A 15202-nucleotide genomic window follows, 5' to 3' on the forward strand; every position below is an offset into this window, starting at 1 on the left:
AAGGCTGAGGTGGAAGGATCGCTGGAGCCCAGCAGGTCGAGGCTGCAGTGGCCGTGAGCGACCACTGCACTCCAGTCTGAGCGACAGAGTGAGACTCCGACTCAAAAAAAACCCCAAAAAACAAACAAACAAACAAACAAAAATCAAACAAGAGACAGACACACTCCAAGGGGAACTCTGTCCCCCAGCGAATCATAAAATTCGTAATCACCCTTCACCTTTTAGACACAGTCTTCTGTGATCTATTTTCAGTGTTCCATGTGGTCTTTATTTTGATGCTCTTGTTTCACATCTGAACATGAAGTCTGTGAGCATCTCGAGGCTAAGAAATCACTGCTTTCAACATCCCCTGTGGCTTACGTCTCTGCGTCTTTATGCTTACTGCAATTTTAATCACCAGCACTCCGTGCTTCTTTTTCCCACTAACTGCAAAATGCAATAAAACATCCAAGTCTTTTAAACAAGCATGGCCATACCGACAAAAAATGAGAGGCCACACTTTAACTGTTAAATGATTTTAAAACGTTTCACATCTTTAACTGCAAAGCAGTCTAGGGGTACGGTGAAGTCTAGGTTCAGAAGTCAGATGATATTAAAGCTGATAGCCATTGCTGTTTACCTGGTAGCTGCTCACTTGAATTTCAGTTACAGTAATGAGAGAAAATAAATAACCTTACAGGGTGAGCTAAGCTTATGAACCCAGGCCTATAAACTTGCAGCAAAAGGTTACTGACTCTTGTAGACTTAAGCCCCTTAAGAGGCTTTCTCTGAGCAAGGCCGAGGCATCCAGAATACTCTAAAACTGTGCCTGTGAACCCGACAGTAAAGGAGCGCCTCCTTTCCTGGGGTTTAGAAGGGCGTGAGTACCCGTCGGTCTGTGTGCTGTTGTAACTCTGGTGCTGGACTCCGGGTCTCCTCCTGCTCTCTTCTCCCCCTGGTGCAGAGCCCACGCTGGTGCACTAACCTGCAGTGTCTCTGTGCTTCTTCTCACCTCTCTCCCCTTCTCTTTCCCTTGTGCTGTGGTGTGTCCAGAAAAGGAAGTCGAGTTCCAGCGTGCACCTAATGGTGAGCCTTGCCTGCCCACCCATCCGCCCACTCCATGCTGCCTGCGCCCGCCTGCCAGCCACGCAAACCCATTCTGCCATGTGCGTGTGCTTCACTCATTCTCACTGCATGTCTGTGCTGTGTGGGCAGGTGTGGCCTGTCCTGCCAGGCGGGGGCCATTACCGAAGGTCACCCAGTGGCCTCAAAAGTGGGCATTGGAAGGTGTGGTGTGGCGCCTCCCACCGTGGAGGTTGGACAGCCCTCAGTAGCCCGGGGCAGGAAGTGAAGCTGATAGACACTCAGGGCCAGTTGGTGAACAGAGAGAGAGACCCTCACTCACTGGTACTCTGGAGGAGAGGCCCAGCTCACCCGGCACAAGCAGCTGCCTCCTGTAGACTGGCAGCCAAAGGACAACTGTGTGGTGGGCTGAAGAGCTGGTTGCAGGCTCCCAGCTCGGGACCCCGCTCTCCTGGCCTTGCCCCTGCGCAAGTCCTACTAGCCAGCTGCGCCCGGTGTTTCATCCTGCCCACCCAGCCCCAGGGGACCAGGTGAAAGACTACTGTGAACTCATCTTTGTCATGGAACGCAGGAAACCCAGGGAAACACAGCAGCCTGAGTCATTATGAAACCATCCATTAAGCCGGGCTCAGAGGCTCAGCCTGTAATCCCACGCCTTGGGAGGCTGAGGTGAGTGGATTGCCTGAGGCTGCGGGTTCGAGACCCGCCTGGGCAACTTGGTGAGACCTCATGTCTACCATAAATCAAAAAATTAGCCGGGTGTGGTAGAGTGTGCCTGTAGTTCCAGCTACTTAGCAGACTGAGGCGGAAGGATCGCCGGAGCCCAGCAGGTCAAGGCTGCAGTGAGACTCCAACTCAGAAAAAAAGAAACCATCCATTAAAACCAGAGGTGGTACCACTCAGGTGACATCCTGGCCCTCTGCAGATAAGGCAGGTTTTATGGGCACCCTGGAGTCCTTTCCCCTGTGAGGGTCTTGATCTCAGATGGAATTTGCAGTCAGGGCAGGCTTCTCCAGTTAGCCCCAAACAGGAGGCCAGCATCAGTAGCTGAGCTAGGAGGGTTCTGCTCCTTCCTGGAGAGAATGGGAGACGGCAGAGCTCATGTGAGTATAGATCTACAGCTGGACTACTTTTGGGACCCCTCTTCTCTAGCCTGCAGAGTACAGCGGAGTCTTGTAGCACTGGGTGCCTGGCTTGAGGTTCCATGCCTAGCCCTGGGTTTGGGGATGTCTCAGTCATTGACAACAAGTAGGGATAGATGGCTTCAGGTCTGGTCTAAGAGGCCTTCAGGCAAGAAGTCGAAAAGTCAAGATGCCGACCATATGTGTCCCTGGACAGAAGAGGTGCATTCTAGCCACCCTGTGTAGAGACAGTAGCCACACATTTGTCTCAATGACTGTCGAAGAACTGGCAGGCATCAGACTGTTCCTCAGTGACATTGGGACACTGGGACTCCGGAGAGACTGATTTGGGAATCAGTCTCTCTGGAGGGCACTGATTTGGGAATCGTAAGAGGCAGAGAACATTGCATCGACGTGGCTTCCTACCCTGGAGATTGGCCTCCTTCCTTCCTACCATCCTTCTCTGCCTCTATCAGTTCTTGGAGGCCTCCTTGTAAAGTCTACCTCAGCCTCTCCCTTGCTGTACCACTCAGTGTAACGTTCCAAAAGACAAGGAGGTTTCCCTGGTGGTTGTGTTGCTGTTAGGAATGTTGACCTCTGGGCTCTGGAACTATGCCACAGCCTCTGCTGGGATTCACCTGCCCCTCCTTGGAGCTCTGCCCTTGCTTCCAGGTGATCAAGTTCAAGATCTATCAGGCAGAAAGGTGAACGGCACAACCCTGTGTCTGCTTCCCGGGGTCACAAATGTATTTCGTATTCAAAGTCATCATCCCCCCGTCCTCTCTGGACACCATCTCTTAGGCCAGGTAGTCTTTTTCTTCTTCCTCCTCTTTTCAGATCAGGCTTCGAATTGGTATTGTAAGAAGAAGGAAATCACAGGTGCTGGGTTGAAAGGGCAGCAGGAGGCTGCCCACAGTTAGGGGACCCAGAGTTTCTGAATTTTTTTCTGCTTGCTTATAAACTACCCTCCTTTCCCCTGTAAATTGGGAAGAAGTTCTTACATTTCTTTGGGTAGGTGTGACTGTGCAATGACATGGCACCTGGCACGAGCAGAGATTTCTGGAGACATGCTTTAAAACAAGGCTTTGGGACCTTGAGGAAGCCTCCAGAGTTAGGTCTCTGGGCCCCCCGCCAAATACTCCTTTCCTCCGAACATCTCTCCAGCCATTGCGCCCATCTGCACAGTGTTACGGAGGGCACCTCAGGCCTAGCTCCTCCGGGCCAGGCCGAGAGGCAAGGGAGGTCTGGGAGTTGGACCTGAGCTGCTTTGGTGACTCTGGAGGAACTAAACCATCTGTTTTCTTGTCTCAGCCACAGAGCAACAACAAAAACAGTCTCGTAAGCCCAGCCCAAGAGCCCGCGCCCTTGCAGACGGCCATGGTACCTCCTGACTACAGCTTCTCCGCCTCTGCCCCTGGCTGCATCCTGCCTCTTCCCTCTTCCTCTTCTTGCCCTCCCTCCTAGGCCTCCTCGGCCTTGATCCTTTCTTGTTTCCGATAGAGGAAGCTGCTTTGTGTGCTGCCCCGAAGGCCCCTTCCCCTTCATTGTCCCGCTTGGCCACGCTCCATCCTGCATGGCAGAACTGCTGCTCCTGCCCCTTTCGCTGTTGGGTGGGGGAAGAGTGATCAGGGCTCTCAGCTAAACCTCCCAGCCCCAGGTTGGGACCCCTTTGGGTCTGCTGTGGGGGCCGGGAAGGTGAGTTGCTTACAAAAGGAGAGGGCAGGAGCTTTCTTGGAACCTGTACCTCAGTTCTTGGAGGCCTCCTTGTAAAACCTGCCTCAGCCTCCCCTTTGCAAAGCCAGGAAGGAGGGCTGGAGTCTCTGAGTTCCTGGAGCCTTGTGCTGTTGGAGTTCTCTCCTGGGTCCCAGGGGCCCTGTGTGCTCTCAGAGTGCCCTCTGCCATTAGTGGCTAACATGAGACTTAGTCGGGAGACGACTGGGAGAGAAGGAGGAGTGATCTTGCCTGCTACTCTTCTACTTCCGGCAGACCCTCATGTGGCCTGATGTAGTGCTATAGAGCCAGGAACCCTGGGGAAGACAAAAGGTGGAAGACACAGGCAGCTCCCTGGGCTCAGCTTGCTGAGCGGCCTCCTGGATCTTCCTGGGAGACCTTACCATTCTTGTCTCCCTGTGGTCCTGTCTCTCACACAGCCCTTGATGAACACTGTTGGCAGGACCTGCTGGTGCCCTCAGTCTCACAGCTCTTCCATGTGCTTGCCCCATTGGACCCCCATGTGGAAAGAGCCCTCAGGATCAGCAGGAATCAGGGACAGAGGCCGTTGTCCTCTCAGCTTCCTGGGCATCTGCTTCTGTAAATGTCAGGTCTCTCCTTACCAGCCAGTGCTGTTGCCTAAATCTAGGGCTTTCCCAGCTGCCTGGAAGCCCAGTTGAGCTAGGATATTTCGTCTCGTGGGGATGGCTGGTGGCAGGCCTCAGTGGTCATCACAGGGTCTATGGGCGTTAGGGTTAGGGTCCCTCAGGGAAGAGCTGTGGATCTGGCCCCAAGTCAGAAGGGTAATTTTCATCTTCTCTCACAGGAGCCACAAACCACCGTGGTACACAACGCTACAGATGGGATCAAGGTGAGTGACTTCCAAGCCCATCTCCTGCTTTCCAGGTCAGCAGGAAACAGGTGGCCTGGGTCACAGGGATCTTCAGATCCTGCGGATGGCAGCCTGCAGGCTGCACCTGAGGCTTAGGTGTTTACAGAGGCCAGGCTTGAGGTGGTATGTGCCCATCAGCTGCCTCATTTTGAGGAAAGTCATTATGTCTTAGTGATTCTGAGCCCAAGTTCTGCAATCAGGCAGACCCTGTTAGAATTCTGGCTTCATGCCTCTGGGCAAGTTGCTTGACCTCTATGCACTTCGGTTTTCTTTTGTTTTGTTTTTAGAATAGAAAGTATAATTTATTTAGAAAGTAAATTGGAGAGGGAGGGAGGGAAAGAGAGCATTCACCTCCCCAAGGGAAGGGAGGAGGCCAAAGCTTAAGAAAACATGGCCTGGCCATAGCTCAAAGAGCACAAGGCCACACCATAGCTTAGCAAGGGCCCACTTTGGTTTTCTTATCTGTAAATTGGGAATAGTAATAGAATCTTCTTCCATAAATTGAGAAGTTTAAATGAAAGTAAATAGGCTGGGCATGGTGGCTTATGCCTGTAATCCCAGCACTTTGGGAGGATTGCTTGAGCCCAGGAGTTCAAATCCAGCTTAGGTAACATAGCAAGACCTCATCTCTCTGAAAAAGTTAGAAAATTAGCCAGGTTTGGTGATGCATACCTGTAGTCCCTACTATTCAGAAGGCTGAGGTGGAAGGGTTACCTGAGCTCAGGAGTGCGAGGCTGCAGTGAGTCATGATTCTACTACTGCACTCCAGCCTGGACAACAGAGTGAGATCTCAACTCAAAAAACAAGCAAACACAAAAAGTAAATGTTAGCTAAAAAAACAGAGGCAAAGCCAGGGTTGTTGGCTCAACCTGTAATCCCAGCATTGTGAGAGGCCAAGGCGAATGGATTGCCTGAACCCACTGGTTCAAGACCATCTTGGGCAACTTGGCAACACCTTGTCTCTAAAATAAATTTTTAAAAAAATAGCTGGGCGTGGTAGTGCACACCTGTAGTTACAGCTACTTGGGAGGCTGAGGCGGAAGGATTGCCGAAGTCCAGCAGGTCAACACTGGGGTGGCTGTGAGTATGCCACTGCACTCTAGCCTGGGCGACAGAGTGAGACTCCAACTCAAAAAAAAAAAATACAGAGGCAAGAGTGTGATTAAACCCTGGAGCATCCTCCATCACGTCACCCCTTTGTGCCTTCTGTATTTTCACTAACATACTAGTAATCAGACAAGTAAGGTAAAATCCAAGAGTGATACATGTTCTGAAGAAAATGGCACAAAGCAAAGAGTCAGTGTAAACAAGGCCTTAATGAAGTGGTCGGGAAAGGGCCTCTCTCAGAAGGTAATAGCTGAGCTAAAGGGTGGGCAGGAAGGAGGCAGCCAGGCCACCTCTGGGGCAGAGGGAACTGCAAGCGAGGCTTGGCTAGTGTAAGAACTAGAAGAAATCAAGCAGAGCTAAGAGCGAGGGGAGCAGAGGGAAGAATGGCGGAGGGAGATGAGGTCAGAAAAGGGGCAGGGCCTACTCGGAGGCCCTCATAGGAGTTTGCACTTTATTCTAGCAGCAAGGAGCAGGGGGGAGTAACAGAATCTAATTTATACTTTGAAAGATCGCTCTGGTCATGGGCAAGCACTCTGGGGAGGAGGCAAGCATGGCGATAGACCAGGAGGCGGGAGTAGTGCAGGTGCCAGATGCTGGTAGCTGGGACTCAGGTTGTTGCTGTGCGTTTGAAGAGAAGAGGTAAGACGTGGGATTTATTTTGGAGGTAGAGCTGACATTTTCTTTTAGAGTGGGTGACTGGGGTACAAGGGAAAAAGGGAGAGAATGAAGGGTGACTCCAGGTTTCAGCCTGAGTAACTGAGTAAATGGTACTGCTTACTGAGTGGAGGGGATTTGGGAATCTGAAGTTTTAAAAGAGTCAGATAGAAAGGGTGGAAGTGGAACCTTCTGTGATTCCTCCTTGTACCTCTTGTGGGCGCACGCACTCTGCTTTTGTTCTGCTTGGCTCATCTGGTTTCCAAGGGCATATAGAAACATGGGTGTTTTGGGGTTTTTTTGTTTTGTTTGTGTTGTTTTTGGCCTACAGGGCTCCACAGAGAGCTGCAATACCACCACAGAAGATGAGGACCTCAAAGGTAAGTACTGGCCCTTGGAGGGGAAAGGACCCCAGCAGTGACCCAGGTACCTTGGCTCTGTTGGGCCACCTGTCTTGTCTGCCCCCAGAACTGGGATTGGTGACTCTTATACTCCCGGGAGAGGACTTGGCACAAAAGCTGCTTTCCATGAGCCACAGTATGAGGCCCTGTCTGATGCTGCTGGGCTGGGCAGAGGCCTCTCTTCTTTGATCTCAAATCTAGAATAGCTAGACTAGAGATTTTCCAGGGGCCAGGGCTCAGAGAACTGTTCCTGTTGCTGATAATGATGTGACATCCCAGAACAGGGATACCTCAGGTTCCTGCAGAAGTAGCCCACAAGTGTCATGAGTTGTAAGCACAGCGACCGATTGTCTCAGTTTTCCTAGGACTGAGGCAATTCCCAGAATGCAGAACTTTCTGTTTTAAAACCAAGATTGTCCTGGGTACCCTGGGATGAGTTGGTAATTCTAGTCCCAAGATCCCGGCCTCAGTGATGTAAATGGAACTGATTTGACATCTGTGAAGCCACACTTGACTGTCCTAAAGGACCACCAGCCTAAGTTTGGGCCTGGCCAGAGTGCCAGGGCATATGGGAGGGCATGACAGGCCAGATCCCTGGGAATCTCTGTCCTATTCTTTGGTTTGGCCTCCTGAAATTGTTCCCTTTGCCTTCAATAAGTGACCTTAGGCCAAGCTATCAGAAAAGATTGTAGGGCAGAGTTGAGAAAGCATGCCCAGGAACAGTAACAGTTCCCAAACTGTTGGGAACCAAAATAATAGAAAATATATAAGGCAGTAAAGAATAGTTCCTCCAGAGTGCTGGGAGTAAGACCAGATCTGTTCGACTCTGGTGGTACTGGCAGAGTTAAGTAGTAGGCACCTTCACCCTGTGGCCTGCCCCCTTGAACGTCTTCCCTGGGAGCAGGGGTCCTCATACAGGCTGTCTTAAGGCTCCTCTGGAAGCCACAGCCCAGATCTGTGCACCTGCCTGGTGCTCTCGACTGGGAGGCCTCTCTGGCAGAGGCGGCGGCGTGGGATGTTGTCTAGTGTCCACAGCAGCCCGAGGCGTCACCTTGCCCCGGCTCTGCAGCGCCACGGGCTTGGGTCCTGTCTGGCTTGCTCGCTCACCTGCCTTGTTCTGTTTGTTTTGGCTGCTCTGCCTTGCCCTGCCCTGCCCTGGCTGGCTAGCTGCCCCGCTCCGCACTGGGAATGGCAGCTCGGTGCCTGAAGGACGGAGCTCCCGGGACAGAACAGCCCCCTCTGCAGGCATGCAGCCCCAGCCTTCTCTCTGCTCCTCAGCCAGTAAGTGTGAGGGAGGCACATTCTGGCTTCCGTCTCCTTGGCTCATCCTGAAGCCCCTCAGGGATCCCCATCAGAGCTGTCAGCCCAGCCCAGCTGCCCATCTTAGTAAGCTTTGGGAGCACGGCCTCTGCTAGGGGTGGGGGAGCCGATTGGAGGCGCTGTTAATACCAGGCAGGGGCCCCTGAGTCTGGGGCCCAGAGAACTACAGAAGAGTGGGTGGAAGAGCATGGCATGGAGGGAGGGAGTAGAAAGCCACTGGGATATGCGATGGGCCTTGCCTCAGCACCGAGCCAGGAAGAAGGGCAGAGTCAGATGTCAGGTGTGTAGGGGTGGGAATGGGGGGGTGGGAAAGTTGCAGTAGCCGAGCACGGTGTTGTTTCCTGAGGCTCAGCATAATATCACACTAAGAGCATGTGGTTTGGGGTGAGACAGACCTGAGTTTAAATCCCAGCAACACTACCTCCAAAAGTGTGTGAAATAGTTTAACCTCCCAGAGCTGCACCTACCTCCTAGCATTGTTAAGAAAAACGGACAAGATCGTAGAAAGTCTTGATACAGTGCCTTGCTGGGTTATCGGTAGCTCATATTTATATTTTTAGCTATGTCTGTGTTAGAGGATGCCTTTGTCTACTTCTTTTCTAAACACAACCCTCTTCACCCACAGGGCCCCAGTCAGGTCCTCCAGATGGGTTTGGGGGTGGGAGAGGGTGTGTGTGTTGTGTGTACATACCTGCTTGCTTCTTTAGAAAGTGGGTCGAACTCACTGGTTCCCCTAACCTGCTGCTTGCTCACCTTGAGCTGCCCACCTAGTGGTGCTGATGGCTGTGGGGGCCCCTCCTGGGTGCACCTTGGGCTGCACTACCCCTCCTAACTGTGCTCCTCGGCTGTGGTGGCCCAGCTGTGCCGTGATGGTGCTGTTCTAATGCTTGCATTTGTCTTGCAGCCTCTCGCTCCTGTGAGGAAAGGCTTGTGGCCTGGGCCAGCCCGGGGCTCGGGTCAGGGTTAGCCTGAGCTCAATCCGAGCCCTCACTGACCCTGGCGGCACCCCCTGCTAATAGTGGCGCTCCCTGTAAGTGAGCTGCCCATGAGATCAGGACGTCACCAGCTGTCCGTTGGCTTGGGATGGGGTAGGGCGGGGGGCTCTGAGGGCACCAACCCTGCCTGCCTGTCAGTCTGAGCCTTGTCTTGGTTTTCCTGAGGAACATGTCCTGGCATGAAAGCTGGTATGAGAAGTATTGCTTTTCCAAGGCTTGTCCAGGGCAAACGGACCAGTCTCTCTGGTGAGAGGCTGCCAAGAGTTTGTACAGTTCCAAGATCATTTACCCCAGAGAAGTCCTATGGAGTTGATGAGGAGGGTGAAGCATCCATCCTAGGGCTCTGTTCATCGCATGGAGCCCTCATCCCTAGCTAGATTCCTGCTCACAGGCTGGCTGTAGCCCAAGGCTAGGTTCTGGATTACTGAATGAGAGCTAAGAGGGTGGGTGGTGATTGAGACCTGACTGAGCCCCTTCAGGTGAGAGAAGTAAGTGGGGGGTGGAAACAGTCTTATTGAGAGATGCTTCCGAGAGAGGCTGAACCTGCTGGGGAGGGGATACACAGCATTCCCGACGTTCCAGGCTCCTCACCTGTTAAAGACGAGAGTGTTTTCTACAACCTGGTTGTTGATAGAGAGGCAAAGGCCAGAAAACCATAACTAATGCACAGGCTTCAGGATGAAGCGGTCTGTGGCCTACACCAGAGAGAGAGGTAGAAAAGAAAAGTGGGCTTGCTCTTCCTGCCAAGGACCTTAAAGACAGAGGAGAGGGATGTCTTTGTCATAGAGATCACAGGGGACTCCCTGAAGGATTGGGGAAGGCTCTCTGTCACTGGGAGGTTCCCCAGCAGGTAAATTGGTGGATTTTTACCCCACCCCCACAGTGCGAAAACAGGAGATCATTAAGATCACGGAACAGCTGATTGAAGCCATCAACAATGGGGATTTTGAGGCCTACACGTGAGTAGAGACCCATGTCCTTGTGACCTAAGTTGTCTCTCAAGGTCTTCCCTGCTTCCAAAAAGCAGTTAGGAGCCTGGGAAAAGGGAAGGCTGGGCCGTAGGCACAGTGTTTGAGTTAAACTCCAGACGATAGGCTGGGAGCCTTTCCAAGTAGATTCCCTGTAATTGAGCTCACCCATGGTGTCCTGGCAGTGGGCCTAGAGGGCAGGGCTGAGCAGTTCACCAGGCAGGCCCCAAAGATCTTAGCTGTCTTGTCAGGCATGGCCCACGGCTAACTTGTCACTACTGGATAGCCGCCACTGATGAGGAAGAAAGATGAGTAACTCCATAGAAGCCTGACAGGCTGCTTTTTTTTTCCCTTGCAGGAAGATTTGTGATCCAGGCCTCACTTCCTTTGAGCCGGAGGCTCTTGGTAACCTCGTGGAGGGGATGGATTTCCATAAATTTTACTTTGAGAATCGTGAGTGGGTTCGTGCTGCTGATATACTCCTGCCTGCCCCTTCACCTCCTTTGCCTCTGTCCCCTGCTTACCTTCTTATCCAAGTTGCCCACTTTTCCCTTATCTGACCTTCCTGCTGCACCCCTACTCTGTATGTGTACCTCCTTGTGCCCTGATAGTCTGAAACGGGCACCTTTGAAGGCCCAGCTCCAGAGCCATGAGTGCCCATTCATTCTGCAGCTACCTCATGGCAGTGCCAGTCACCACAATCAGGGTCACTGTATTTCTTAAGCCTTACCTGCTTCCAAAATGGATTGGAAACCCCTTGAGATTAGGTTGAGATGATCCTAGCAAGTAATAATGAAGCTCTGTGTCTGCAGGTTTCACAGTAGAGGAAATTAAAACCAGGATAAGAATGTGCAAGCAAGTAACAGGGCGCTCTTGGTGATTTGTGAGATTGGAAGTTGTGGCTAGAATCTTCCTGAATACGGAGGGAGGCAGGCATCCTGGATGAGGAGGGTGGGGTGTACATTCTGGACAGTTTGTGGAAGTCCCAGGGAATAAGAAGCTGAATCCTCACCCCTCCTGTCTTTCTACTCTGTTGACCCTCCCCCTCCTTCCTTTTTTCCTTCCCATTATATCCTGGACCTTCCCCATCCTGTCCTGAATTTTATTTAGGCACTATTTTCTCTACTGACTCCCACCCTCTTTTCACATCTCAGCTGCATATGTAAACCCTCGGCTATCTAAGTCATTCTGTTAGCCAGAAGCAATTCAAGAGTTTATATTAGTTCTAGGAAAGGTCTCATATAGCCCTTGTCTAACATTTGAATTGAACTAAAATGTGAATCTCAATAAAAGCAACACAGTTTGCACAGCATATGCGGATAATGGCAATCCAACTTCTTTTGCCTTTTCCCCAGAGGATCCTGAGAGTCCTGGGAATATCCTGAACTTGGTGCTTTGGTGACTCTATTTAACTTTCAGTGCCTTTAGAAAAAAAAAAAGAACAAATCAGTTGTGAATGGTTTAAATTCATGGTTTTGCTCTGCAGCCCTAATTAAGGACAAATTAACCCCTAGGAAATCTAAGTAGTCTAACAAAGTAGAAAAATCCATAGACTTTATTAGAGTCACATGGTCCTGAGTTCAAACCTGATTTAGGCAAATTACTCCTTGAGCCTGTTTCCCTATCTTATAATGAAGAAAAACATTATCAAACAAGAAAACAGTTTGTGCATGTGAAGCCCCAGTACAACGCCCAATTAAAAGAGTAGCTGCTATTACCATCATCGTTACTTACCTTTTTCTTCCTTTTGGATAATGGAGACTAATGTGATTAATGTGATGGGGTATCCTGGCCACTGGAGGATGTTGGGGGGACCTGGAGACTCTGGGAATGGTTGCAGGAGAGAGAGTGAGACTTGGAGGTGCAGACTGGGAGGAAAATGCAGGTGCCCAGGCCTGACATGCTCCTACCTACCCCACCCTGCCCTGCCCCCTGCAGTCCTGTCCAAGAACAGCAAGCCCATCCATACCACCATCCTAAACCCACACGTCCACGTGATTGGGGAGGACGCAGCTTGCATCGCCTACATCCGCCTCACCCAGTACATCGACGGGCAGGGTCGGCCTCGCACCAGCCAGTCAGAGGAGACCCGGGTCTGGCACCGCCGGGATGGCAAGTGGCTCAATGTCCACTATCACTGCTCAGGGGCCCCTGCCGCACCGCTGCAGTGAGCTCAGCCACAGGTGCACCTGGTTGGGGGGGAGAGGGGCTGGAAGGGGCTGGGACACGTGGGGTCAGAGGAAGGAGCAAAGGCTGGGAGGTGGCGGCCCTGGGAGAGGAGGTGTGGGCCATCCCAGAGGAGAGGCAAAGACTGGGCAGAACAGTCACAATAAGTTATGCTCGAAAATCAGACAGACTTGGGTCTGGCTCCAAATTGGGTGACCTCGGACAGGTTACTTCCCCTCCTTAAACTCAGTTTCCTTAAAGAGGGAAAGAGTGTTACCTACCTCACTGAATTCTCGTGAGGGTTAATTCAGATACTATAAGTAAAGCACTTGGTAAATGCTCAGCAAATGTGAGGCAGTGTTATATTTAAACATTAGCTTCATCCCCCTTCCCCCACCTTCTCAGGCAGACTTGCCACCTTCTCAGGCAGACGTGTGTAGTGTGCTTAAGTCCCTGGAACTCATCTGTGTGCTCACTGTCCTCTGTTCTGTTACCACGTTCTGTCCTGTTTGACAGGGGCATTAGGAGATTCCAGCCGGAGGTCGAACCTTCGCAGCCAGTGGCTCTGGAGGGCCTGAGTGACAGCGGCAGTCCTGTTCGTTTGAGGTTTAAAACAATTAAATTACAAAGCGGCAGCAGCCAATGCACGCCCCTGCATGCAGCCCTCCCGCCCGCCCTTCGTGTCTGTCTCTGCTGTACCGAGGTGTTTTTTACATTTAAGAAAAAAAAAAAAAGAAAAAAGATTGTTTTAAAAAAAAATGGAATCCGTACCATGATGCGTTTTAAAACCACCAATAGCCCTTGGGCTGGCAAGAAGGCAGGAGTTTGTGTGATGCCCATCCTGGCATGAGCAGTGGGCTCACCCACCAGCCCTGAAGAGGTGAGCTTGGCCTCTGGCCCCCATGGACTCAGGTGGACCAGGCAAGAATTCTGACAGAGCTTTGGGGGCCGTGATATGATTGCAGCTCCTGAGGTGGCCTGCTTACCCCAGGTCTAGGAATGGACTTCTTCAGAACTTGCACAGGCGCCTAGAATGAGGCTGATGAGAACATCGTGGCCATCAGGCCTATTGGGAAGAGAATGCATAGCTCCCAGCCTGCTGTGAAGGCAGCTGAGAAGCAGTGGCCTCAGGACTGAGGGCCCGGACATTGCTGTACTGTTTTATTTAGTGTAGAAGGAAAGAGAATTGGTGCTGCAGAAGTGTGTCCGTGATGAAGCTGATGAGAAACCTCGTGTTAGTCTGACATGCACTCACTTACTCATCCATTTCTATAGGATGCACAATGCACGTGGACCCTGATATTGAGGCCTGATCCCTGCAGCTAGGAAGGGGAAGGGGTTGCTGCTTTGCTTCGTGTTTGTTTTCTTATAACTTAGCAAGGAGCGAGCCAGGCCCTGGCCAGGGCTCCCCTTGCTGCCTTTGGCAGTTCTGTTTCTGTGCTGATCTGGACCATCTTTGTCTTGCCTTTTCATGGTGGTGGTCCCCATGCTGACCCTCATCTGGGCCTGGGCCCTCTGCCGAGTGCCCCTGTGGGATGGGAGGAGTGAGGCAGCGGGATAAGAGGTGGTGGTTGTTTCTATGCATTCAGGCTGCCTTCAGGGCTGCCTCCCTTCTTATTCAACCCTTGCTGCACGTCCATCTCTTTTCCTGTCTTTGAAATTGACCTGACTGCTCTGGTAAGAAGAGGTATCCTCCTTAAAGAAACCTCTTTACTGACCAACTGAAGTATAGGCTTACAGCTGGACAATCTGCATGGGCATCATCCCCCACCCTGCATGTCCCCAAAAGAGGTGTCCAGAGCCAAGGCTTCCACATTCATTGTCCCTCTCTGTGCTCAAGGAGTCCCATTCCAGGAGAGAAAGATCTATACCCTGACAGTTAGCAGAGAAGATAATGGAGGAGCAATTGGTCATGGCCTTGATTTCCCCCAAAACAACTCTGCAGGTTTATCTGCACAAGTATCTGCACTTTTGGGGGAAGAGGTGGGTAGATTCCAGCTCCCTAGACTACCTTCAGGAGGCACAAGAGCTGGGAGAAGAGGCAAAGCTACAGGTTTACTTTGGAGCCAGCTGAGAAGAGCATATACTCACAGGTGCTGGTGCTTGGATTTAGCCAGGCTCCTCTGAGCACCTCATGCATGTCCCAGTCCCTGGGCATGTGCCCATTCCCGTCCTGCAGCCTGCAGTGCCAGCACGCAGATCCCTTCACCACAGGATTTGGTTTTGCTGGCTTGAAGACAAATGGTCTTAGAGTTCATTGAGACCCATAGCTTCATATGGCTGCTCCAGCCCTACTTCTTAGCATTCTTACTCCTCTTCTGGGGCTAATGTCAGCATCTATAGACAATAGACTATTAAAATCACCTTTTAAACAGGAAATGGAAGGCATTTGATGCAGAATTTTTGCATGATGACATAGAAATAATTTAAAAATAATTAGTGTTTGTTCTGAATGTTGGTAGACCCTTCATAGCTTTGTTACAATGAAACCTTGAACTGAAGATATTTAATAAAATAACCTTTAAACAGTCCGTTGTGTTACTGCTGTTGGAGGCCAATGGCCAGAGGCTTATATTTTAGCAGGGATGGAGAGAGTTACCAAGGTTGGAGAGAGCGACTTCTCCCACTCCTCTTGAGCCCTTTTTAGAATACAACTTCCTCATAAACTCAACAGCCACTAACCCAACGGGCTGCTGAGACGAGTTTGGTGTGGGGCGGGAGGCCCTGGGCCCTGGGCCCTGGGCCCTGGACCCTTAAGGGATGGGCTAAGCGTCTGGCCCCGCCCCCGGGCCCCGCCCGCGCGGAG

The 15202-nt window shown here is 51.5% G+C and overlaps 1 protein-coding gene across 1 annotated transcript in view; it reads left to right on the plus strand.

Moving 5' to 3' along the window:
* Positions 1 to 14927, plus strand: part of CAMK2G (calcium/calmodulin dependent protein kinase II gamma) — a 59074-nt gene extending 44147 nt beyond the window's left edge. The window contains exons 13-21 of the mRNA XM_021718017.1: positions 1033 to 1065; positions 3495 to 3563; positions 4720 to 4764; positions 6878 to 6926; positions 8115 to 8228; positions 10146 to 10221; positions 10589 to 10683; positions 12169 to 12413; positions 12913 to 14927. Of these exons, the coding sequence (XP_021573692.1) occupies positions 1033 to 1065; positions 3495 to 3563; positions 4720 to 4764; positions 6878 to 6926; positions 8115 to 8228; positions 10146 to 10221; positions 10589 to 10683; positions 12169 to 12401 (714 nt within the window). The 3' untranslated portion in view covers positions 12402 to 12413; positions 12913 to 14927. The remainder of the gene's footprint in view (positions 1 to 1032; positions 1066 to 3494; positions 3564 to 4719; positions 4765 to 6877; positions 6927 to 8114; positions 8229 to 10145; positions 10222 to 10588; positions 10684 to 12168; positions 12414 to 12912) is intronic.
* Positions 14928 to 15202: the final 275 nt, after the last annotated feature.

The sequence above is a fragment of the Carlito syrichta genome, unplaced genomic scaffold, assembly GCF_000164805.1.
Source record: "Carlito syrichta isolate Samal-C Ts95f unplaced genomic scaffold, Tarsius_syrichta-2.0.1 Scaffold311707, whole genome shotgun sequence".
Lineage (NCBI taxonomy): Eukaryota > Metazoa > Chordata > Mammalia > Primates > Tarsiidae > Carlito > Carlito syrichta.